The sequence below is a fragment of the Vicia villosa genome, linkage group LG7 (assembly GCF_029867415.1).
Source record: "Vicia villosa cultivar HV-30 ecotype Madison, WI linkage group LG7, Vvil1.0, whole genome shotgun sequence".
NCBI classification, from domain to species: domain Eukaryota; kingdom Viridiplantae; phylum Streptophyta; class Magnoliopsida; order Fabales; family Fabaceae; genus Vicia; species Vicia villosa.
This window is the reverse complement of record NC_081186.1, coordinates 129,878,411-129,905,555: the sequence shown is the minus strand read 5'-3', so window position 1 is coordinate 129,905,555 and position 27,145 is coordinate 129,878,411. Positions and strand designations below refer to the sequence as shown.

At 33.1% G+C, this 27,145-nt stretch overlaps 1 protein-coding gene and 1 pseudogene across 2 annotated transcripts; both read right to left on the bottom strand.

Moving 5' to 3' along the window:
• Positions 1–2,672: 2,672 nt before the first annotated feature.
• On the bottom strand, positions 2,673–4,265 carry LOC131616810 (protein ENHANCED PSEUDOMONAS SUSCEPTIBILITY 1-like; annotated as a pseudogene).
• A 12,448-nt stretch (positions 4,266–16,713) lies between these two features.
• Positions 16,714–23,238, bottom strand: LOC131618543 (major latex protein 146-like). 2 transcript variants are annotated; one of them, XM_058889746.1, is made up of 3 exons: positions 22,947–23,238; positions 17,718–17,765; positions 16,714–17,325 (listed from the first exon to the last, which is right to left on the bottom strand). In XM_058889746.1, exons 1-3 carry the CDS (start codon positions 23,200–23,202, stop codon positions 17,054–17,056), a joined length of 576 nt encoding a protein of 191 aa, XP_058745729.1. In that variant the 5' UTR covers positions 23,203–23,238; the 3' UTR covers positions 16,714–17,053. The 2 variants fall into 2 exon arrangements, with proteins under 2 accessions (XP_058745729.1, XP_058745730.1); XM_058889747.1 differs by lacking the exon at positions 17,718–17,765 and having other exon boundaries at positions 22,947–23,216.
• Positions 23,239–27,145: the final 3,907 nt, after the last annotated feature.

Below are 27,145 nucleotides of genomic sequence, written 5' to 3'. Positions count from 1 at the left end.
CACTATATTCATTTACACAATATATAAGCCATTGATATAGCTTAGCACAGATTCTAAAGTCAGACAAGAAATTATTAAAAAATGGTGAGTATACATTTTTGATAAAAATAAGGTGTAAATGTGAAATTGAGAGTTATATGAGCATTACTCTCTTCTGAATTATGAGGGACACCCTATAGGATGAATGAGAATTTCCATCTATTCATCCTTAAAAAAACTCCATGACACTTGCAATTTTTTTCTATTGGCCCACTCAATTTTATTACGTTTTACCCATATGTCCTCACAAACATCTCTGTTGTCTCCACGTGTATTTACTTTTCACTCCTTTCCGCAAAATAATTCCACTAGCCAACAAATATCTTCATAATTTGAGCCACACTTTGGGGATTTTTGACCAATATGCCACCCCCCATAAAAATTAAATCTCAAAATACCACCCTTTGAAAACTATTTCTCAAATTGCCACTTTTTTTTTGACGTTTTGCATGTGACCCTTCATGTGGCCTCCGTTTCAAACGGAGGGCATCTTTTTTTATTTTATTTTTTTGTTTTTTATATTAAACAGATTTTTTAATAATTTTAAATTGTTTTTTGTTTTATGTAATTAGTTAAAAATTATAATTTAATTATTTAAATTATTAAAAATTTAAAAATAAATTTTTTAAATAAACAAAAATTAATAAATACATAAAAAATAATTGAACATTTTAGTGAAAAATTATTTTACTAAATTATATTTAATAAGCTAATATTACTAGTGGTGGCAAAGCAGGCGGTCCGTCCCGCCCTGTCATATGGTCGCCCAAAAAAGAGCGGGGCGGGTAAATTCACAAATTAAAATGGGCATAAAAACCTAACTCGCCCCGCCAAGGTGACGGGTTGGCGGGCAGCGGGGTTACCTGCCTAATTTGTTATTTATTATTTTTTAATAGATTTTTTTTACATTTTAATTAAATTTTTCTCATAGTTTTTAAAAGAATTTTTTATAAAGCATTTTTAAACAAATTTTACTTAAAAATATTGCATATATTCACAAATAAATTTATAAAATAAAAACATCAAGAATTAGAATTAGTAGAATTAACTTAAAAAATAGCGGATTTTGACGGAGCCGCGGGTTTTGGCGAGCGGCGGACTTTGGTGGGGCGGGCTATGGCGGGAGGCGGGTTTTGGCATGGCGGACTATGGCGGACGGCGGGCCTAAAATGTCAACCTAACACGTCATTTTTCGCAGATGGGTGGGTCGGCCCGGCGGGCCACGACCCATTTTGCTACCCCTAAATATCACACCATGATAATGCAATGAAAAAAAATTAATTTTGTCCTGAACAGTTATGATCTTGTAGTTGTTGCAAAAAGTGACTTCTGGTTCCACATAGTGTAGGTATATGTGTACGTAAACTTCGACGGAATTGTTGATATGTTGCAGTACGCAGAGGAGGCGGCATATGTATGCGAAAACAAAGATGTATTAATAAAATAATTTTCACTAAAATGTTCAATTATTTTTTATGTATTTATTAATTTTTGTTTATTTAAAAAAATTATTTTTTAATTTTTTAATAATTTAAATAATTAAATTATAGTTTTTAACTAATTACATAAAACAAAAAATAATTTAAAATCATTAAAAAATATGTTAAATATAAAAGACAAAAAAAATTTAAAAAAAAAAGGTGGCCTCCGTTTGAAACGGAGGCCACATGAAGGGCCTCTACACACCCTCCATTTGAAATGGCGGCCACATGCAAAAAGTAAAAAAAAAAAGTGGCAATTTGGAAAATAATTTTAAAAGGATGATATTTTAGGATTTAATTTTCATGAGGGTGGCATATTGGTAAAAAATCCACACTTTGGCCAATTTTAATCCTAGAAATCTCACAAATTTATCTTTAATTTTTTACCTAACCCTAAAGCATTTGCATCGATTCAAACAAAATACAAGGAAGTGTACCTTGCAAGTTTTGTACACGTTTAAAAAGAAAAAACAAAGGTTTTCTTCACTTGATGATGTGGTTTCACCTCCACCACCCACCACATAAAAGATAATGTTTATGCTATTCGTTTTCAAGCAATCACCATCCATTATCCATTCGCACCGTACTCAACACAAATATCTGTATAGATACAATCATGGTTTTAAAACAGAATCCATTATAGTTGATTGACACTGCGACCATCATCCCAATCTATTTTGTTCAGTGGCGGAGCTAGAAATTTTAGACAACTTAGACAAAAATTTTACAACATTGATTATTTATCTGTTTTAATTTTTATACCCTATTTTTACAAAATTTGTCTCTATTTTTGCCCCTGATTTTGTCTAAAAATCAACTATTAAATTGGAGAGTACAAAGAAAATAGGGGTCGAGCCTAAACACCTGCCCGGACTAGCTGGACCTTGGCTCCGCCCCTAGTTTTGCCCCATATGAACGGATGAATATCACAAAAGCAAGAGCTTTTTCAGAACAACTATTTAAAACTTTGGATACAATTTATATGACAAAACACTTGTATATTCTAAATACATAATTCAGAATCTCTCTCAGATCTGAGTTTGTCAAGTGACACAAATAACTGTTTTCAACAAGAACACCAATTGGAAATATGCCTAAGGAAGAACATGAATGAACCAATTCAGAATCTAGGTGAAAGCATAGAAACAAAACTGAGAAAGGCATGTAAACAGGGTTCATTATTCATGGCTTAAACAAAGTACAAAATCAAAATTCAACACCAAAGATCTAGCATTAATTATAACTTAGAAGTAACATTAGGTTGAGACATGATAAACTCAGGATCATTTCCCATTGCCTCCAAAATTTCGTAAGGTTGACACACTTCAAGCTCCATATCACCTTTTTCTACACAACCAAACACATAAACCTTTCCATTTCTTTTACTTTCATATCCACTTCTCACCCCCACAGGTTTTCCCCATCCAAAATCACTCTCATAAAATTCAAACCTAGTGAACTACCAATCACCAATGAATTAACACTCGTTGCATCATCAGGGGTCATAGTAAAACTCGGTTTTCTTGACCAATTCTCATACTCACTTTTCAACTTCTCATCATTGTGCAAAGAAATCATCTTATTCATCTCGAATGCACCTTTACCAAGCCCGCGATCTCCCAACAATTCACCAGCTTTCATGGTAACCACGCGTTCTATCACAGCAACGCCATAATAATTCTCCGGCAATGGAGGAATCAATCTCGGTTTAACACCTATATCCAGCTCAAACGTCACTTCAATTTCTCGGTCAAGTTTTTTACAACGTATAAAAGAACGCCAGAGGTGAGTGAAAAGCGCTTGCAAAGAAGATATTTTTGTAGTACCTGCTTCTAAGTTAGCTTTGAATTTTAGTTTCGCAATATTCTCTTTTGTGAAACGAAATATTCTCTCCGGAGGGTTCAGTATTCCTTCCGGAGGATTACTTTGCGCCTCTATAGTAAAAGGAAATCGAATGGGACATTCAATACCTTTCGGAAACCACCGATCAAATATCGGAAGTGTGTCTGTGGACATTTTAACACAACTACCTTTCGAGAATCTCGCCCAGGAATTAATAAAATACGCAAACAAATTACCATCACCGGATACATGGTTAATTGTGCATCCAATGAAGATGCCGTCCACCAACTCCGTAACTTGAACGGCAAGTAACGGTTGCGATGTCCCGTGGTAGTTTTTAAATCCGCTCTGTGCGTAAAACGAGTGATGAACAGGAGGGATACTGATTTCAAAAACATCAGCAACTCTAATATTTTTGGCCAGGGCATGAACAAAAAGTGCTCCTTGGTTGTTGCAGTTGATAGAGCAGGAGATAGTGTTGTGTTCATAATGTGTGATGTTGAGACGGCCTGTGAGGGGATGGAGAAAATCAAGGGTAGAGGAAAACGAGTTTTTGAGGTGCTGGATTTGGTTAGATGTATCTAAGTTTTTAGGGTGGTGATAAAGATAACCCAATTGATTGTATTCAAATGGGAGGAATTGAAGATCCCATGGAGTTAGATCGATTGTGTGGTGATTTGGGTGATTTGGAGCGTGGACTGTGGTGGAGGAAAGGATTTGTACAAAACTCATCTAACTTGTTAGGTTTAATTGTGAAGTTGTTCTTGGGTGTGAGTCACATGATTCACGGCTCTTGTTTAAGAAGTTGTAGATATTTTCAGTGTAATAATGATAAAAATGTAAGGAAAATGTTATGCTCTTAGTTTCAAACTTTCAATGAGTATACAGATTCGTGACCCCACTTCACGTGGTAACATGAAAAAGTAATATACATAGTCCTCCCGTGACATGTACTTCAAACGGTCACATTAAAATATAAAATATTTGTAGGGTGTTCAGATCGACTATTTATCTATTATTAGGTATAAAATAAAATCTGTTCCGCGGATTTGGTTAGAATATATTTAAATAATTTATTTAAAAAACTATTTAAAATTATTTAATTTTATATAATATTACCCATACTTTATCATTGTTTTTTATATTAAAGAATAAATTATGATTAGTTTACATCGCGACGACCGCAATCATATATATACTGACCGAAATTACAAAAATCTTTACGCGACCGTTACCGTTTTTTAAAACTATAATATCAAAGGTGATATAACACATATGAAAAGAAAGATAAATTTAGTTTAAAATTTGATTTATTTGTTTTTTTTGGAAAATATACTAATTAGAAGCACTACGCCAAAATTGATTTTTTGTATCGCCTAATTTAATAGGACTTTTAAAGAAAGTGATATTAAAAAAGATAAAACATATCTACAATAGCACGTTATAGTCGGGCGCTATTAAAAGATACAAACAATCTCATTTTGATAGCACTTTGTGACAAAACGCTATTATTAAACTTCACTAAAATAGCACTTTCTTTGAAACGCTATTAAAATTCTTCTTTAAGATAGCATTTTTTTATATACCGCTATCATTTTACTACCATATATAATTAATAATATAAAAGACTACTATTTTCTTAAAACTCCATTATGTTAGCATTTACTAAAGCGCTATTGTTTTATATAATACTAACTAATAAAATAAAATAAAAACCAAAACACTTTTTGGCAGATAATTTTCATTCTCGCGGTTATATTTTTGCCACTCACCGCCAAAAACTAAAACCCACGTTTCATTGATTCCCTTACGTCGTAACCCCTTCCTTCGTTTCATCTATTCTCCCTCATCAATCACAGATTCTCCCTCGTTAGCCCTTCCTTCGTTTCATCGATTCACCGCCGCCATCTCTTCTTCATTTCATCGATTCACCATCGTTTCACCGGAAAGAAAGAACGAACAAAATCCATTCATCAGCCATTGATTCACCATCAGAAAGAGGAAACACGATCAATTCAGATTCACCTCCGAATCACCACCCAAACAGAAAGAGGAAACGCCAGAAAGAAAGAATGAACAAAACCTATTTTACGTCGAACTCAGCCTTTCCTCAGCTCACCACCGTCATCCTCTCTTCATTGGTATCTGGTAATTTTTATTTTCTTAGTGTCCTTCCTTGTAGTGCTGGAAATTGAATAGTTGTCGTTCTTCATGAATGTTTGTTTGAAATTGGGGTTATGTTATTGTTGAATCGATATGGGTTATTGGGTTTTTCATCCTATTTGCAGATTTTGACCTAGGGAAATTCTATTATGTTGATACATGTTGGATGATTACTGTAGGAAATTAACTTCAGATTGAAATGGTGAATGGTTAGGTGTGAAGTTAGCTTGAATGTATATTTGGTTTTGCATTTCGAGCACTTCGAATTGATTTTGACATGTTTAATTGCTCTAAAATAGAATTAATTGATTCTGCTTTTCATAATTGATTTAACTTAAAGGTAGGAACTAGTCACAGATTAAGTCTCACAAAGCTTTGTTAAGGCCTGGCCAGTTCTAAAAACTCAAGGTTGCCTGAGCTATTTCCATTCTCATGTTTGGTTTAGGGGTAATATGATAAAAGGCATGGCAATCATAATGGGAATGGTTACTGGCGTTATGATAACACGAAAATGTATCACATATTTGGCTTGATTTACATATATTATTTCCCTATTTTATCTTAATTATGTTGCTTTATGTTGGTATTATGCTGGTATTTTCATTGTTTTAGGTTTTATGTTCGTTTTGAGGACTATTTGTGAAAAGGAAAGAAATGGAGCTAAAATCACTACTATTTGTGCCTAAAAGATGGAAAAGGGGTGCTGTAGCAATAAAGGGGTGCAAAGAAGGCCCAATTGAGCAAACTACAAGTCCAGCCCACGAAGAAGCCAATTGCGCGTGGCCCAAGTCATTCCAGCACGTGGAGACGCACGTCTCCAACGTCTCTATGCCACCTCACCAAAAGGAGACACACGTCTCCAGCTGCCTTCTAGATCTTCTCCACTTGAGACGCACGTCTCAAGTCGTTCAAAGGCTCTCCCCAAAAAGTGGAGACGCCCGTCTCCAGTCCACTGCCACGTCCCCAAGCTCCAAGCCCACTAAGAGACGCCCGTCTCCAAAAGTACGTGGACCCCGCCACTTTCTCCATTAATTTAGTGGGCAATTCCAAGTCTTCCTATATTTTCTCAACTTCCCACGCATGATCTCCACTACTTCTCACATGATGCTGAAAGGAACTTCCATTTCCATTCCCTATAAATAGAGGCTGAGCATTCATTTAAGAGTATCCAAGTTTTAGGCGCGGAAGCGCTGTTCATAGTTTTAGGCATAAATTATCACATTGTAAAAGTGGTAGTTTCTCACATTGAGGAACTACCACACCATTAGTTTTAGGCCTACAATTTATGTACTCTTGGATCACAATCTTGCCGACATTATTTCAAAGCTTCATTCAAGTTTCAAGATTTGTTTTGTTCGCTATTTAATTCAAGTCCATTTTGTCCGCTTTACTTCCAGGTTTATTTATTTGCAATTATTTTAGTTTCTTGTTCTTATAATATTGTTTTATCATTACAAATCTAAACATGCGCTTGTTCATGTTTAATAATTATAATTTCATGTTTAGTAATTATAATTTCATGTTTGTTCCTTTAAGTATGTCTGGCTAATTTATTTAGATGTCGGTATGTAGAGTAATTTAACCGTAGGGATCCGAAATAAATTGGCTTAATTATGTTTTATTAAATATCACTTGTTTTTGGTTTGTAAGTCTAATTTAATTAGTAAGTCTTAAAACCAATAGAGCGAAAGTTTGAGGTCTTAAGACGGTCAAAGGTTAAAATCAATAGAGCGAAAGTTTGAGATCTTTAACTGGATAGTAGACATAGGACATTAGTTTTAAGGATGGCGAAAGCGTATTAGAACTAATTAGAACTTATTTATTTTCAAAAAGTGTTTTTAAACCCGCGCGGGATGGCGAAAGCGTACGTTAGGGATATTAGCATGTTCCGAGTCAACAGAGCGAGAGTTTGAGATTAGGAAATTTAAGTAGATAACGACTTCATAAAACAAGCATTTTATTAACTATGTTGTTTTCAAAAAGCGTTTCTAAATCTGGTGGGATGGCGAAAGCGTACATTAAGAGTTAGGATCGTAGTCTGAATCAATAGAGCGAGAGTTTGAGAGGAGGACTTTTAAATAACATAGTTAGTAAAGATCTTTGATTTAATTAGAATCTGGCCAATGGAACTTCGGATCACCTAAGTTAGATGAAATACATATTGATATCCATTTATTATTATATTCCTAGATTTAAGATTTTAGTTTCCCCTTATTAATAACCCAAATATCATTAGCCTTAGCTTTACATAGTAACTTTAGATAACGGTAGGTCGATTTATAGTCCCTGTGGATTCGATATCTTTTAAAACTACACGACACGACTGTGCACTTGCAGTTATCCCGACTAATAGACACGTAAAGTCGCGATCACGTTAACATATGCATTTAGTTATTTCCATCTTTGAGTTTGGACAAGGAAGAATGAGGGCTGATGCAAATTCACCCAAAAAACAACCTCTTCGGAACCCCACTCATCTTTTGCTCTAAAAGCTGCAGCTCGAGGATCGAAATGTACAAGAAATTCTTTGTGTAGGCTAACATCCGTTATAGAATTATAAGCGCTATCAAACATGAGTCATATATTAGCGCTTTTATTGAAAGCGCTATTAAACATGTGCCCTTTAATAGCACTTAGTTTGAAAGTGCTGTCAAAATCAAATCAAAACACACGCAAAATGCATACTTCAATAGCGCTTTAGAAAAAATGCTATTAAAAACCGGTACTTTAATAGCGTTTTAAAAGTGCTATTAAACAAAAAATGTTTACAATAGCGGCGCGGTTAATAGCGCTTTTAAGCGCTATCAAAAACAAAAAAAAAAGTGCTATTAAATAGCTTATTTGGCGTAGTGAAGGTTAATTTTTATTTCAAATAAAAAAATCAAACACTGAAAATAATTAAACTTTCATTGTTTTGAAGTTTAATCACCTCAAGAATATTACCAATGCGATGAAAATATAAATTGAACTAAAAAAATATGTATAAGTGTCTATTAATATCATTAAAATGTTTATTATAAGTTACAATTATGGAAATATCAGGGTCAGTCTTGACTTTTTAGAGACCTGGGATTAATAATAAAAATTGACCCCTAATAAAAAAACTAAACAACTAATCTTGAATTTTGATCATATAAGAATTTTTAAATATTTAATTATAAAAATAATATTATTTAAATTTTACATTAAAGACAAGGTCGTCTCATACAATTTGGAGGCTATGTTCCAATTTTCAAAATTGATCCCTAATAAATAGAATGGAAAGAATTTAAAAAGAGATATTTCGTGAAAATAATATTAAAAACTATAAAAAAAAAATAAAATAAAGAAATGACCTATAAATATTTCAATGTTTCGAGAGGAAGACTAAAGACGATTTACCATGCCACCCCTCAAATAGGTATGCTTTTACCATTATACCCTTGCCTAAAGTAACTAATTTAAAAAAAAAAACGTTTCTATCGGAAATTTTGAAAAAATATAGGATTTTTAGAAATTTCTGTGAGTTTTTACCGGAAATTTTGAAAAAATTACCAGATTTTTTGAAATTTCTGATATATTTTTTGCAAAAAAAAAAAATGTACCACCGAATATTTGAAAATTCCGGTATGTACCGAAAATTTCAAATTCCCAGCAGTACAAAGATTATTATTATTATTTTTTTTGCAAAAAATATACCAGAAATTTCATTCTTCACCCCCACCCACTAACTTATTCAAGGATAATTTTGGAATAAACAAATGTGGGAGGGTGGCATGTATAATAAAAGGGGTAGCATGTTAAATCCTTAAGACTTAACATATTTGGAATTGTCTTTTTTTTTTGTTGATAAAAAAGAGAGGGCCGAGGCCCAAAAGGAAAGAACAACTACAAAAAGATCTTCAAAGAGGAAACACCCAAAGGTTTATCTGCTTCCAACAATTTCATTAGAAATGTTGGAGCATCATTGAAGCGACGATAAGTCTTGTCAACGTAAGAGTTTGCCTCCCTTTAAATATGGGATATCTGGACACAATCGTAATCCGCAAGTAACTTCTGAATTTTTCTAATCAAAGCCACACAGCCAGCACTACTACCTCCTTCACTCTCTATGACTTTGACAACAACCTCCGAATCCACATTAATTTCCACACTCTTAAGCCCTGGGCTCTTTGTAAGCTTAATCCCTTTGTAAACTCCCCAACACTCTGCCACCATCACATCATAGTGCCCCAAGAATTTGGAAAATCCAATAATCTAATTCCATATATGGCTCTAAGAATTCCCCCACAGCCAGCTATGTTATGGCCTTTACTAGCACCATATGTATTAAGTTTCACCAAAGTATCCGCTGGTGGCTTCCACTTAATGTTTTTCCTTCGTATCTCTTTCTTTGTCACATACATGGTTGGATTTCGAGCTTGCTCATAATCATTTCTCCTTTGAAATATATGCATAATCGGTTCCCTTGGTCGAACATAATCCACATTATGTTCTTCTTGATTTCTCTACACCTTAATTGCATGGAAACCAATCGCCCATATGCTTCTCCAACTCTTGATTCCTTCACCATGAAAATTAATATTGATGTTAATCCAATTCTGTAAATCCACCGCAAAGAACTCAGTAAAAATTCTACTCGAGACAATGCTCTTCCAGATATGCATAACCTTAGCACAATCCTTAATAGCATGCAGTGTAGTTTCACACACATGTCCACATAGCATACAACTTGCACTCCCAAGTCCTTTCCTACTTTTTCTTAAGTTGGCAAGGAATCTTTCATGTTTCAAGAGCCACACAAAACTCCTACATCTTTCCAGTGCATCAATTTTCCATATGAGCTTCCACACCTTATCCACCTCTTCATTCTTCAAACCTGCTACAGAGTAGTAGACCTTATTCAAAGAGAATTCTCCTGCAGAAGAAAACACGTCAGTTTCTTTCCCCCCGCATGGAGGCAGAAAAGCTCTGATCCTGTCCATCCAAACATCTGGCATTCAATTTTGAACCAAACTCCATTGCCAGTCCCCGTGAACATCTATCAGGTCCGATACTCTAGCATCAATTAAAGCAGCTGGAACTAAATGTTTAATATCACCAGCTTTAAGGTCCTTTCCTAACCAATTATCCTTCCAAGCTTGTATTCCTTTTCCATCCCACACACTCCAAATTCCATGCTCTCTAGTTTCTAGTATACTCTTTACTATTTCTTTCCAGAAACTAGAATCCCCACTTTTGAAATTGTTACAATCCTCAGTTTGGTTAATAACATACTTTCCTCTCATGATATTACACCACAAATATTTGGAGTTAGAAATAATTTTCCACCTAGGCTTCATAATACAAGAAGTTTTCAAGCTCTCCATGTTTCTCAACACTATACCACCAAACTCTTTGGGTTTCGTTAAGGTACCCCACCTCACCATATGCATCTTCCTAATTTCATCATAGTCTCCCCAAATGAACTTCCATTACAAACTATAAATCTCATTAATACACGATTTTGGAATCCGATTAGTCATCATCGGGTACACCAGCATGCCTTTAATCAAACTTTTAGCCAAAGTATTCCTTCCCACGAATGACAGGCTATTTCTCTTCCATCCACTAAGTTTCCTAGAAATTTGATCCACTAAGTATTGAAAATCATACTGTTTGGGAATTCTGCCACTGATCAGGACACCCAGGTAATTGCCAGACCTGCTTGTGACCCAAAAGCCAGACAAGAAAGCCAGTTTATTTTGCATGCTTCTTGTGACATTCTTGGAAATAAGAATACTAGTTTTCTCTTGGATTACTTCTTGACCTCTCATGTCACAAAACTTATTAAGCATCCTCAAAACACACTCTATCTACTTTTCTGTGGCTTTTCTGAAAAGTAACAAATCATCGGTAAACTTTAGATGCGAGATTTTAGCTTCATGTCTCCCTAGCTTCACGGAATTCCATTTATTTCTTCTAACCTCCTGTTTTATAAGATACGTTAATTTATTCATACACAAATAAATAGGTACGGAGAAAAGGGGTCCCTTTGTCGAATTCCATGCTGAGGTTGGAAATAATTGCTTCGGGCTCCATTCCAATTCACATTAGTGTCAACACTTGAAACTCTATGCATAATAAGTTACATCATTCGCTCTAGCAGGTTAATCTCCTTTAATGTTCTCCAATTAAACTCATAGCTCAACTTATCATAAGCTTTTGATAGATCCACCTTTATCACAAAAAAGCCTTTCTTTCCTTTCAGCTTCTCCATACTGTGCATTACTTCTTTGGCAATAATTATGTTATCCTGAATAGAGCGCCCGATACGAAGCCAGTTTGATACAGGAAATGAGTTTATCCATTTAATTATTTAACCTACCCACTATCACCTTAGTCACCACCTTGTAAATAGTGTTATACAACGATATTAGTCGGAATTGCATTACTGTACTCGGCTGATCCACCTTCAAGATATGACATATATTTGTTGGGTTCACATCTGCAATTGCAACAGGTTTCTCCTAAACTCTATGGACGAATTCACGAACATTTTTACCAACAATGTTCCACGATTTTTGATAGAATCATGTTGGAAAATTGTCTAGCTCTCGCGCTTTCCAAGGGTTCATATTAAAGAGCGCTTTTTATCTCCTCATTATTCAGCTGTCTATTCAGATCTTCTATTTGTGCTTCATCTAACCTCGGGTACGAAATTTGAGTTTGCTCACACATTTTCCACGGTCCATTGTGCTAAAAATATTTTTATCGTAATTGTTTACTATAATTTTAAGATGCTCTCCCTCTTCAATCCAATTCCCATTATCATCCTTTAGAATATTTATCACATTTTTTCGTCTCCTTGTAATAGTTTTCATATGATAATACTCTGTGTTTCTATCACCATCTATTAACTATTTCTCCCTCGATCGTTGAAACCACATGAGCTATTCTTTTTTAAGAATATTGTTTAGCTCCTCATGTAGTTTTTCTTCAAGTGGCTTCATGCCTCCCACATTGTCTCTTTGCTGAATGAATATTTGCACTCCATTTAACTTAGCCATCAACTCATTCTTTTTCCCATGAACTTGGTTGATAGTGTTGCACTTCCATTCTTTCGTATCAGTTTCTATTTTTTTTCAAATTCATACCTAACTCATCGTTTTCCTTCCATATGCCATTCAATCTATCAATGTAATTCTCATAAATCAACCAAGCACTTTCAAATCTGAAATGCTTTGGTACTCGAGAATGAATAATGCAAGTAAGGGATATCATAATAGGATGGTGGTCCGAAAATTCAACTCTTGTCAACACCTTGACATGAGCTTTAGAAAACTTCATTCTCTAGTATGTATTGCTTAGCGCCCTGTCCAATCTTTCATATATTCTCTGCCCACCTTGGAAAATAGGTCATTTCCAAGTATATTTAGGACCACTAGCCCTGAGATCCTAAATGTTACAATCCTCCATATTATTTTTGAACGCTAAACACTTCTAGCCGAGACCTGCGCCCCTCCTTTTTTCTCATTTGCATAAGCTATATCATTAAAGTCACCTGCAAGCATCCAAGGATCATTAATATTTTTTGCCATTACTTTTAAAATGTCCCACATTCTTCTTCTATTATCTTCAGTTGGACTAGCATAGATGGTTATGAACAACCATGTTTCATTAGTCCCTTAGTTAATCTGAACATGAATATATTAATCATCTTTGACCTCAAGATTGATGTTCAAAATATTAGTTCTCCATGCAATCATAATACCCCTCGCATAGCCTTTATTCTGAGTCGATATGAAGTCATCGAAACCCAATCTTCTTAAAGCTTTATGAAGCCTATCCGACTCACGACTGGTTTTCATTATTACAAAAATCGTTGGTTTATACAAATCGATGTAATACTTACTATATCTATAGAAAGCCTTGCTTCCCGCACCTCTGCAATTCCATATTTTCATATTATTAATATTGTCTGCTGGTCTTGCCCGACGAAGGCATCTGAGTGAATGCTCGCCCGGCGAAGCAGAACACTCGCCCGACGAATTGCATCAGTAGGGAAAATCCTGCTGCAATTTCAGTCCCTTCCAAACCAAAACCCAATACGAAAATTACATGTTATAGGTACAAATACTTCAATCAACACTAGATCATCACCATACAATAACAACCTAATGCATTACTCTTTATGGGTACTAACCTATCACATCAATTTCTCCTATTTCATCATCAAATCTAAAGTTTCAAACAAAAACCTAACTATCAAATTAGGCAAAATGGAACACCCATTCCTAAACATACATACTACTCATTGCATATAATCATATATAACCATAACAATGGGAAGTCAAACCCTTACCTCTTGTAGATCTAGGGTTGCCTCTTTCTCCTCTTCTCTTCCTTTCTCCTCTCGTGTTCCCTTATATTATTATCTCCAAAATGAAATGATAACTTTGTATTCTCAACTCTTACTATCTTTTCTATTCTTAATGGGCTTACTTACTTAACACCTCCCCTATTACCTCTATCACTACTATTTAGACCCAACTAGTTATATCTCTCTAATAATATATTTAACCCAAATAGCACAATTACACACATAATTAAATAATTAAATAATCATTATACCACATAATAATTGAATAAGTAAATAATTAAATAAAACACCCAATAAAATAATTAATAAAATAACTAATAAAAATCGGGATGTTACACACCTCACTAGGTGTTTTTTTTGTTGTGTGTTTTTAAGGGGTTTAAAATTTGTAATTTGAACCACACCAAAGACTATGAATGAAAAAACAATAAGTTAGGGACTACACCCGCTCATCCTTTTCCATTTCTTAAGGCTCATGGAAGAGCGATTCTCATCATTATTTATTAAGTGTTTTGAAAGTTAAGAGGAAAATATATGGTTTGTTTTTAATATGAATGCAAAAGAAAAAGACTAATCAAAATGGGATCTCAATCCTACTTTTGTCATGCTTGTGGACCTAAAGTTGGGATAAAAGGGAGATCGACCTAATGTTGTCATGCATGGATGAAAATCCTAAGGTCTATTTTAGTTCAGTCTTAGAGAATAATAAACCAAAGACATCCTATGGGAATCATGGCAATCTCATACAAGAGAAGAAGAGGCATGTAATCAAACACTTAGATAAGATAATGAAAGCAAGCAATCATCACAATCAGGAACTTAAACAAGATACCTAAAAATTACCTACTTAGACAAGCAAACAACACACAAACACACAAGTAATAGGTAGAAACATTTAGCAAACATAGATCAAAGATAGCACATAAACTAACTTAACCAAGATATCAAATCATCAAGGTAAGATAGAAGAAAAGAGATGAAGATTTAGACAATCACACATCAAACATGAGAAGTAGATGACTACTTAAGATATAAGGTACTTAGATAATATACCTAAAACTTACTTAGAAAAGCAAGCAAAGAGGAAGATATCCCAAGAAAACATAAGCGATGACCCTTGGTGTGAACTTGTTCCTATGTTATAGTATGGTGGAAATGTAACAAAGGCAACCAAAACACATGGAATTCTGAATTAGTAGGGAGCTAGCCATATAGAAGTTCAAACGGGAATTTTCATTTTAGAGCATTGGAAGGTGTTCTATTTATAATGAAAGTAGATGTGGCTATGCAATCTCCCCAAAACGTGATTGGCAATTTGGCATGAAACATCAAGAATCTTGATACATTCCATAGATGTTGATGTTTCCTTTCCACTACTCAATTTTGTTCATGTATGTAAGGACAAGCTAGTTGATGAATAATGCCTTGTTCTTAAAGAAACTTGGTCATATCTAACTCTTTAGCATTATCAATTTTCATAGCTTTGATTATTTTCTGAATTAAGTCTTGGCTGAGTGAAAGAATTGTTGAATCTTCATAAGAGCATCACATTTGTTGGTTAACAAGTAAATCCAAGTAAATTGACTGAAATCATCAACAATTGTGAAAATCAAAGCTTTGTGCAGAAAAATGATTATTGCATTGAAAAGGTAATGCTTTGAGTTTGGCTAAAGGAAATATGGTACATTTATTTGAATTGATAACAAAAGGTACATTAAAAGGAATCTTATAGCTAGTAGTCTTTAACATGGAATCAGACAAGTGCCCAAGCCTATGGTGCCACAATTTGGCATTATTGATGGAAGAAACAAAATTACCTGAAGAAGGGAAATTAGTTATCTACTTATCATCATCAACTTTATGGATGTATAAACCTAAAATGAGATCATCCTCACTAATCATCTTGGATTGCTTGTTATCTTGAATGGAAAAGTGATGAGTATCAAAGATCAATTCTAGATGAGGGTTAATGAGTAGTTTTCCTACTAAAACGAGGTTCACATGAAATGTTGGAATGTGTAAAACATCTTGTAAGAACAAAGCATTATTGAGAGCAACGTTACCTACAACTTTGACAAGTATATAATGTATAAAACACCTATATTTATATCAGTGTTGGAGCTATACTAAAATAATCAAAGGCTTTGCCATTTGTAGTGGCGGAGCTGTACTTAAATAATAAAATAATCAAAGCATTAGTCAATTGAAGTGCCTGAGCTGAAATAAAATAATAAAATAATCAAAAGCTCCGCCTATTACAATGGTGGATCTGTACTTAAATAATAAAATAATCAAAGCATTCGCCAATTGTAGTGCCAGAGGTGTACTAAAGTAATAAAATAATTACAATATCCGCTAATTGAAGTGGCGAAAATGTACTTAAATAATAAAAAATTAATTAATTAAAATATCTATGTACATCTAAATAAATTTAAATTATTCATTAATATTTATTTATTATAAATTATAATATTTATTCAAATATATATTCATTTTTAATATATGTTTATTTTTAATATTATTTATAATATTTATTTTAAGATATATTTATTTTTAATATTTATTTTAATATATATTCATATTTTAATATTAATTTTAATATTTAATTTAATATATACTTATTTTTAATATTAAATTTAAAAAAAATTGAAATGCATACATACTCCCTTTCAATGGGCGAATGTTCTAAAAAACCAATGGCTCCGCCCTTTCATTGGACAGTTCTATAAAGCCATCTTTTTGTTTGGAAATGTTGTAAATTGGGATATAATGTTGAATTGAATTATATATTAGATATTTGTTTCTATAAAATGGTATATAGGTGAGAAATTTAAGTAATTTAAGACACATTCTTTAACCGACACATTTATTCCATACAAACAAAAGATAAAAAAACCAACGTACTTATGCAACAATATACAATAACAACATCACATGATACACTAGTTATAAAGACGAGCACATAATAATTATATCCATAACCAACCTCATGCACTAAGCCACGAGTACTTATCTGTCACTTTATCTTTTATTTATTTATAGTGTATGGATTTATTTGTCACAAAATCACATCGCACACTAGTTATAAAGACGAACACATAATAATTATATCCATAACCAACCTCATACACTAAACCATGAGTACTTATTTGTCACTTTCTTTTATTTATTTATAGCGTATGGAGCTCTATGGCTTGACAAGATGAGCATCAAGATCTTTAGTAACATTGGTAACGTAGTCCATCCAGCCATTAGGAGGGTCAATATTCTCATTAATCTTCTCAAAATCAATTATCCATTTAATAGCACCACTGCCATCACTCTTATCAATTAGTTCAATGGTGAGTTTAAACACCTTATAATGCTCACCAATATCTCCACCGAACAGATTATAACGCAATTTTTTGTTCTTCTCATCAATTTCTTCAAGAGTGTCATAACTTGTGTGTACCTTGCCACCTGTTTTGATGGGATGTTCAATTAAATAAAATAAAATAAAAACGTTAAAAATATAAGGGCTTAGTTTTATAAACAAAACCTAAATAATAATAATATTAATATTAATAATATTAATATTAATAATAATTATAATAATAATAATAATAATAATAATAATAATGATAATAATAATAATAATAATAATAATAATAATAATAATAATAATAATAATAAATGAACCTTATGTATAAAACAAATGGGTTGTGGAAATCAATTCACCATGATGACAACAAAATAAATTTCATTTATAACCGGTCAGTGTAAACTAAATCACAAAGGATATTGATGTGGATATAAGACCATCCCCAAATTCTCCGACACAGTGAACTCGTAAATCAAAGATTTGAACATACATAACACAATTGATAGAGGCCGAAGATAATCTCCACATGTGCAACAATCTAGATCACAAAGGAAAGTAAAACCTGTCATAACCCACAAATCTAAAATAGACCCATAGATCTGTATCACAACGGAATTCAAAATCCAATGTGACCTACAAATCAAAAACAAAAATTCCATATATCTAACGTTAAAAACAAACGCCTTCGTGGTCGTAGGACCAAAACAAATTAAAAGAGAATCACCAGATGCAAATTATCTTGTAGCGAAGAAAGGGAAATAAGAGAGAAATAAGATGATTTGACATAGTACACGACATTCCTCATGTGAGTCACAACTAGTGGTTGAACTAAGAAAAACATTTGATTGAACTAAGTAAACTTGTTTTTGTATTTCTTGTCTTTTCTCTTCTTCTAATAAGCTAATTCGTGTTTATTGCATAGAAAATTATTTTTACTAAAAGCTACTTATTTTGGTTATTATTGTGATTTGTCCCCACAAGTCAAATGTATTGGTGTGATTAATCATATCAATATTATATCAAATGACATCTAATGTGGGCTTAAGGGATTTTGTTTACAAGTGAGCACCATGCATTCTAAATTGCAAGTGAGAATTTTTTTAGAGACTGCAATTTTGGATTGTGAAAATTATAGATGCAAGCAATATTAACTCAAGAGAATTGTATTGAAGCATTGAAGGGTGAGTCATTGATGCTTGTATGCCTAACAAAAATAGAAAAAACCGAGACGATGGATAAGGCTAGATGATAATTTTTTAAGGGGAATCTTCAAATAGAAGACTACAATTTCGATGTGGGAAAAACTGAAATCATTGTATATGATCAAGTCTCTGGCTCACAGGTTGTATTTGAATCGGTGCCCTTATCAATTTAGTGACCAGTTAAATCATTAAAACAAGGCTTAATTTTTTATTTTTATTTTAATAAATTAACATTAAATACTTCGCTTTAAATTATTTATTTTATTCGAACTCCTTAAATTATATACATTAAATAATATAATTTCTGATATTTATAATTTAATTTTTTAAAATGTCATAAATTCATAAATTAAAGTATAAAATAAAAAAAGAGATCATCATGTTTAAAAACAATAAAATAGTTTTTTTTAGGTGGGCAAGCTAGAAGGTTTACAAAACCACGTCACGTTTATTTATATGTTATTTCAAGGATGAAACAAAACCATTAATTTAAATGATCGGAATGTTATTATTCAACTCAGTTATGTTTTATTTAATTTTTTTTTAAAAAAGGCACAAAATAATGAATAATTGAGCAAATTAATGAATAAGTCTATTAAAAGAAATGAGAGGTTGTGACGTATACGAGCATTGAGTTACACAGTATCAAGAAATTTTAATAAAAAATAAGCTACAAGATTAAAACCATTTTGCAGTTTCTAATAGTTTTTATAAAAAAATGGTTTGATTTTAAAACTAGAATCAATAAAATGGTTCTTGTAATTCGTAACCATTTTGCAGTTTCTAAATTTTTTGGTGGTGGTTCAACATTTCTATTTCACAACAAATGCTAAGATATGATTTTCAAAACAAAGAGTCATCTCTTCAATTTGTGATCCATAGATTAACTCAAAGCCTCCATTAACTCAAAGCCTCATGTTCTCCACAATCAATCTGAGTTTGTAAGCCAATCAGATATTTAAAAGCGCTTATTTTGGCCTTTAAAAGCGCTTAAAAGCGCTGTGAAAGCCAGCGCTGGCGTAGGTAACAAAAGCGCTTCTGAAAGCGCTCTGGTAGACCCCCCCTTTAAGAGCGCTTTTTCCAGAAAAGCGCTCTGGTATCCCCCCCTATGAGAGCGCTTTTCTGGAAAAAGCGCTCTGGTAGCCCCCCCTATAAGAGCGTTTTCCAAAAGCGCTTTCGTATGTTGCGTTTTTTTTTTTATTTTTTATGCTTTTTTTTAATCTTTGGCAGCGCTTTTACTAAAAAGCGCTTTCGTAGGTGTTTTTAGTAAACCTATTATTTTTATAAATTCTAATATTTTGAAATATCTCAAATTCTCACAAATATTTTGAGAAATACATTTATTATATTAAACAAATAAAAATTAAAAAAATACATTTAATATGAAACATTTTATGAATTGAATCTATAAGTATTGCATATATTTATTATCAAATACAAATAAAACATCACTAATTTTATAAGTGCTCTAGAAGCTAAGTTTACAATCAAATTCTCAAAACACAAAATACAATATATATATATATATATATATATATATATATATATATATATATATATATATATATATATATATATATATACTGATTTGCTCCCTAAGAAAACTAGTTCTCTCCAGCCGAACGTGACTCCTCGATGGCCATAATTGACTTTCCAACAATGCACAATTGTCAATCTTCACCATGTACATCTTCACTAGAGTTCTAATAAGCCTTTTCAAAGCCAATACGGGTAGTAGAGTCATTGTTTTACATTTCAAGAGTAAAAGCATAGAAAACAATACCTTTCTCGCAATTCCCGAATCAAGCATCCATGCAGGAGGAATAAACTATAAGATTCTTGGTCAATTATTAAATGACAAAAAATATCATAACTTGGCTGCCAAAGTTTAAACTCATAATAAGATACACTAAACAACCAAATGAAACTATTGTATAAAAGTAAAAGACAGTAATATTGAATTTTAACAAAAGAACTTTCAATATAGTAGTTTCTTAAAGCACACATTAATTACCGTGATTATCAAATATAATTATATAGCAGTGAACCAACATATAATTAGCTTTGAACTTTCAATGTGTATCTCAATTGATAAGAAAGTATATTACAATAACAGCTTAAACATCAAGAAAGAATGGAAAATAGACAAAGAAAGAAGTTAAGATTGCTCACCGGAAAGCATTAATGCATCAATGTGTTTTCTCACTACCTTAAGAAACATTTTCTACTTCAGCTCCGATACTCAATCACGAGTTCAAGTAGCTGAGAGGCCACAATAACAAGTTTATTCCTTAGCTTTTAGACTTGAACAATCCTTTTTTGAGAAGTTGGAACTTGTTACAAAGGTATATGAGCACCCAAATCTCTATGTGCAGCCATAGCTCCATTTGATGCTTGAATGATCTCATCTAGAATGATCATTGTATAAATACTCTATCTTTGAAATGACTGAAATATCAATGTATCACTACAACACAGTTTAGTCTGGACTATCAAAAAAATATGAAACATAGTTATTAAAATCACACTATTGCATCACTATAGCCGCAAAAGGGCTTCACAAAGTACCCTTTGGCTGCATTTTAATGCACCATATCGTGCTTCCATGCTATTTCTGCTCATAGCTACCAAAAACACAGAAGTCGCCACATAATAGATGGAGCAATACCAGAGGCTTTTTTTTAAGGGATAAAAGGGCATATTTCATCAAGAACTAAAACCAAAAAAACAATTAAGTCATCTCTAGAGATCTATAAGAAACCCTTTGATTTGTTCCACTTTAACAAATCTCAGTTTCACATATATAATAATAAACAATATCAATTTCCACTTAAAAGGAAAACGAGAATCAAATCCAATTCCAACCCAATAAAATTCAAACTATTGACTATAACTCTTCTTCAAAAACAATAATACAATTATAAAATCAAACAATAGTAATAATTATTATTACTATTAAAAAAATGAGTATAAAGAAAATGGGACACACACCTCTTATCATATGGTCTGAACATTGAACCTAGTATGAGAAGCTGAAGCTTGAAATAAGAATAAGGGTTTCCCCTTTGTTTCTGAGTTCCACATTTGTAAAAAGTAGGAGAAATAAACATGAAATGAGAAACCGAATGTTGAGAATCAAATTGAAAAAAGGCATTTTTTCCATTTTTGAATTGAAGAATCTTACCTTAATTTTTATGATGGAGATGCCAGATCTGAACAACTACAACCAAGTGAGGTTTGGGAATTTCGTGCGTCTGAACAACAACAGTGAAATGAGAGACATCGAACCCTAATAATCAATTAAGGAAAGACGGCTAACCCTTAAAATCAGTAAGGGAGAGATGGCGAAAGATGTAAGGTTGATGGTGGCGGAAGCAAAGATAGGGTTAAGAGAAGAAGACAAAGACGAAGAAGGATACCGGAGCAGCGAACAGAGACGAAGAAGGATACGGAGACGGCGACGGCGAACGGTTTGAAGAAGAAGCTCTGAGTTTGTTTTGTTAATTTGGAGAAGAAGCTGAGTTCGTTTCGTGAAAATACGCCCAAATAGAATACTGAATCTGTTCGTTTCTTTTTTTTATTTTAATTAAAATGCCTACGAAAGCGCTTTGTAGAAAAGCGCCCTCGTACCCCCCCCCCCTTTACCAGCGCTTTTAGAAAAGCGCTCTCGTACCCCCCCCCCCCCTTTACCAGCGCTTTTAAGAAGCGCTCTCGTACCCCCCCCTTTACCAGCGCTTTTAACAAAGCGCTCTCGTATCCCCCCTCTTTAGCAGCGCTTTCAAAAAGCGCTCTCGTACCCCACCCCTTTACCAGCGTTTTTTTCACCTGTTTTATAGTTTTGTTTTTAGCGCAACCCTATAGCAGCGCTTTTCATAAAAGCGCTTTCGTAGATGCGCTGCTAAAAGACAAATTTGGCGTAGTGTATGTTATTTCAAGGATGAAACAAAACCATTAATTTAAATGATCGGAATGTTATTATTCAACTCAGTTATGTTTTATTTAATTTTTTTTTAAAAAAGGCACAAAATAATGAATAATTGAGCAAATTAATGAATAAGTCTATTAAAAGAAATGAGAGGTTGTGACGTATACGAGCATTGAGTTACACAGTATCAAGAAATTTTAATAAAAAATAAGCTACAAGATTAAAACCATTTTGCAGTTTCTAATAGTTTTTATAAAAAAATGGTTTGATTTTAAAACTAGAATCAATAAAATGGTTCTTGTAATTCGTAACCATTTTGCAGTTTCTAAATTTTTTGGTGGTGGTTCAACATTTCTATTTCACAACAAATGCTAAGATATGATTTTCAAAACAAAGAGTCATCTCTTCAATTTGTGATCCATAGATTAACTCAAAGCCTCCATTAACTCAAAGCCTCATGTTCTCCACAATCAATCTGAGTTTGTAAGCCAATCAGATATTTAAAAGGAAACCTCTAGTTTGAGCAAGATCTAATTAGTCAAACAAATGATTTTGTTGACATATTATATAATTGAGTAAGAAATATGATTACCTATGACATAAGTCCAGTGCTTAACTCTATCAGTGTCATGCCAGTCTTCACCTTCATGCAGCTTGGTATGATGAACTCTTTCACAATGGTTTTGCAATTCATGAAGTTGTGTTGCCAAGTATTTGAAGCACTTGTCAGTGGCTGCTTTGATCCCAAGTTCAGAAATAAGTTTCCCTTTCAGCACCATCTTTGGATAAAGGAGAAGCAAGAAAGTAAAAGGGATGGAATGATATGAGAAAAGTGAATCAACCCGCATGTCTTAAATAGAAATTGCATCAAGTCTTGATTCAACAAGGAAATAATGTTTAACACTTTATTAAACAATTTAATTAAATAATAAAATATATTTCATATTTGTGTTTAACATAATTCAGCTGTGCTTAGTAAATATAGTAAAACTTCATAACTCAGTAGTTATTATTACAAGAGTTTAATGTACAATACACAGAGATACACAGATGGTGTAAACAAATTCTACCCTGTCATTTAATGGGAATATATCATTCTGCCGTGTTATATAAATTATTTAAATTTTTAGTCTGATTTGACAGAATACATACTCGTCATTGATTAATAATATAAAACTATTTTACACTATCGGTACATATTCTTTTCTCTCTCATTAAAATACAACTAATTACAAATTTTAGTATTATCAATAAAATTTAATTCAATTTCATCAGATCCGCACACAATAAGCTATAAATAAAATTCAATAAATATATCCAATTTTAATAAAATATTTAGTCAATCTAAGTTGTTCTTAAGGAATAATAAATTAGAGCATTAAATATTGTGCTTATAAGTCATTTCAAAGGAAGTTATGCTTATAATCGTACATCTTGTTACAAGATGTAGTTTCTTACAATACAAGCAACATGGAAGAATCAATGTGACATGATGAACAAATCATAGTAACTATTATTAGTTATGACATTTAGGAATTAGTTAGAGATTGGATTACAATAGGTGTTCACATTGTAATTAGCATAGACTTTACTTAGTATTATAAGTAATACTTGTATCCTCCATTTATAATCAATGAAGGTAGATAAAATTACACCAAATATGATTATTCATAATAGGGTCTTGCTAACCAGTGCCCTCAGGACAATGGTTAAGTATTCCTAAAAAAGAAAATATTTTATAGAAATTTTTATATTTCAAATTCCAAGACATTAAATACGCAGATTACCGAGATAAAGTTACTATTTTAAAGTTTTCACCATTGTCCTGAGGGCACTGGTTAGCATTTCCCTTCATAATATGACACTCCTTCCGTCTCATAATAAAGTATTTTATTTGAGCTCTGCGAAGTTCTTAAAGAAATTATTAGATGTGTTAGTTTTAATAATAAAATTAATATTATTTACTAAAATATCCTTATTTATTATAGACAATGGAGTAGTTGAAAAACGTGAAAGTTAATAAACATGGGTGTAGTAGTAAAAAAAAATAATAGATGTGGTATTGGTATTCTAAAGAGACATTTATTTGGAGGCATAGAAAAAGTACAAATAAGACACTTATTATGAAACAGAGGGAGTATCATTTAGAACAATCTAGCTTTATTATCTTCTTTCCATGTATCTACTTGTTGTTTCTCTCTTTTCCTCACTCATTAAGAACAAATTCTTGATTAGTATGTCATCTTCTTCTCTGATTCACATTTTGTTTCATATCAATTCTTAATTTATTCATCATTTCTCTTTGAATCACCATTGTGTAGATGTTTTTCAAGTTGATTGCATTTGTGGTAAAACATACCTGAGTGTTTAATGTCTTGACTGATGTCATGACATGTTTTATATTGTGATATGCAGGTTGCATATGTGTTAAGATAATACAGGTTCTGTTAGTGAATGTCATGACCGATGTCATGACATCATTGTCTGACAGCAGGAGTTGTTATATTTTATTAATTGTGTTTCCTGATTTCTCTCAATCTACAATTTAGAAAACCTTTTATTGTGTGCTGAATAATTCGTCCAAAAGATTTCGCTGACAGCACATTATGTAACAACCAGATGGCGTGTAAATTAGGTTACCTTTGTTAACTCTAATTTGTTTCTAAAAAAGCCCAAGGCCCAATAGCTGCATATAAGAAGACTGCAATCATAATTTGGAACGCAGAGAGAGTAAATTGTTAATTGTGAAGAACCATAGTTCTGTAGCTGTCTCTTGTACTCCAAGCAATTGTCTATTGATGATTGTATTGGAATAGGTTGTGTTTGTTAATTGTCACTCTAAGCTTTTAAGCACGAGTGTGTGTCTCTTGATTGAAGCTTTTAAGCAGATCAAGGTGTGTTTTTAAAGTGTGTCTTCTCTTTGAATTGGTTTAATGTTTATTTGTGATCACTGCTGTGATTGAGGGGGAGTGAGTGGAGATACTCAGGTCTAGGAATAGATTGAAATTACATTGGGTAGGTTTTAAGTGAGGAGTTGTAAACGGGGGAGTTTAACTCCGAATTAATTCTGCTTATATTGGATTCCCTCCCTGGCTTGGTAGCCCCCAGAGTAGGTTGTTTGAACCGAACTGCGTAAATAATTTAGTGTGTTCTTTATTGTTTTTATGTGTTTCTGTTTTAACGGTTTGTGTTGTGTAATTGTGGATGTCATAACTTCCAGTAAGACATCCAGCGTGAGTTACTAGAATTTTCAATTGGCATCAGAGCAGGCACCCTGCCTTTTTACATCTGGGTGAGATCTAGGGACAACAAAATTCTGGTACTATGGAGAAGGAATTGTTAGTGTTTGGGAATAGGCCACCTATCCTGGATGGCTCTAACTATGACTACTGGACGCCTCGTATGGTAGCAGTCATAAAGTCTATGGACAATAAGGCCTGGAGAGCTGTGGAAAACGGATGGAAACATCCTAAGAAGGTGTTGGAAGATGGAACCATTGTTCTAATTCCTAAAGCACAATGGAACAAAACTGAAGAAGAACTAGCTTTGGGCAATTCCAAGGCCCAAAATGCCTTGTTCAATGGAATTGACAAGAATATATTCAAGCTCGTGCAACACTGTGAACTAGCTAAAGAGGTGTGGGATATTCTCAAAACATCTCATGAAGGCACATCCAAGGTAAAGATATCTAAACTTCAAATGCTTACCACTAAATTTGAGAATCTCAAGATGAAAGAGGATGAAACCATTTATGAATTTTACATGAACGTCCTTGAGATTGCAAACAACTCAGGAGCCTTAGGAGAGAAAATGTCTGAAGAAAAACTGGTAAGAAAGATCCTCAGATCACTGCCTAAGAGATTTGATATGAAGGTGACTTCCATAGAAGAAGCCCAAGACATCAGCAACATGAAGCTGGACGAACTCACTGGCTCTCTACAAACCTTTGAGTTAAGTTCTTTTTAGTCTGTTGAAAAGAAGAACAAAAGCATAGCCTTTGTTTCCAACACAGAAGATAATTCAAGAGAAAGCAATGGTGGAAGTGAAGGATAGAAAAACACTTAGAGGGGGGGGGGGGTTTGAATAAGTGTGACTTTAAAAACTTGTAAGTTAAAAACAATGAACACAAGTATTTTTATCCTGGTTCGTTGTTAACGAAACTACTCCAGTCCACCCCCTAGAGTGATTTACCTCAACTGAGGATTTAATCCACTAATCCAACTGATTACAATGGTTTTCCACTTAGATAACCTCTAAGTCTTCTAGAGTCTACTGATCACAACTTGATCACTCTAGGAATCCTTTTACAATCAATGTAAAAAATAACGTTTATCAGAGTATGATTTGCTTCTGATAAAGCTGTAATCACAACTGTGATATTTCTCTTAAGTTCTAAGCTTAACACTCACTAAATATTACAAGAGTTTGTGAGGTTGAAGATGAAGTTCGTGAGTTTTGAATTTGACAGCGTTTCAGTATATTGCACAAGTGTTCTACTTTGCTTCTGATCAGAACTTCTATTTATAGGCGTTGAGAGAAGATGACCGTTGGGTTGCATTTAATGCTTTGCGTGAAAAGTACAACGCTGCATTTAATGTTTCACACTTTTTTCAACTACTTCGAGCCATGCTTTTGCTGCTTTTACTAACTTTGCCTTTTGTAGCTTCTAACGTTTCTTTTGTCAGTCATAGATTAGACTTAGTAGCCCATCATCTTGTACTTTCTTCTGGACTCAGATTTGTAGATAACAACGTTTGAATTTCAGAGTCAACAGCTTGGTGCAGAGCATCT

Coding starts and splice junctions, on each gene's coding strand:
- LOC131618543 (XM_058889746.1), bottom strand. CDS start 23,202: ATGCGGGTTGATTCACTTTTCTCATATCATTCCATCCCTTTTACTTTC. Junction 17,766..22,946: donor GCACTGGACTTATGTCATAG/GTAATCATATTT, acceptor TTTGTGATCTAG/ATTGTTGCACATGTGGAGAT. Junction 17,326..17,717: donor GCCTCTATCAATTGTGTTAT/GTATGTTCAAAT, acceptor CCATCAAAACAG/GTGGCAAGGTACACACAAGT.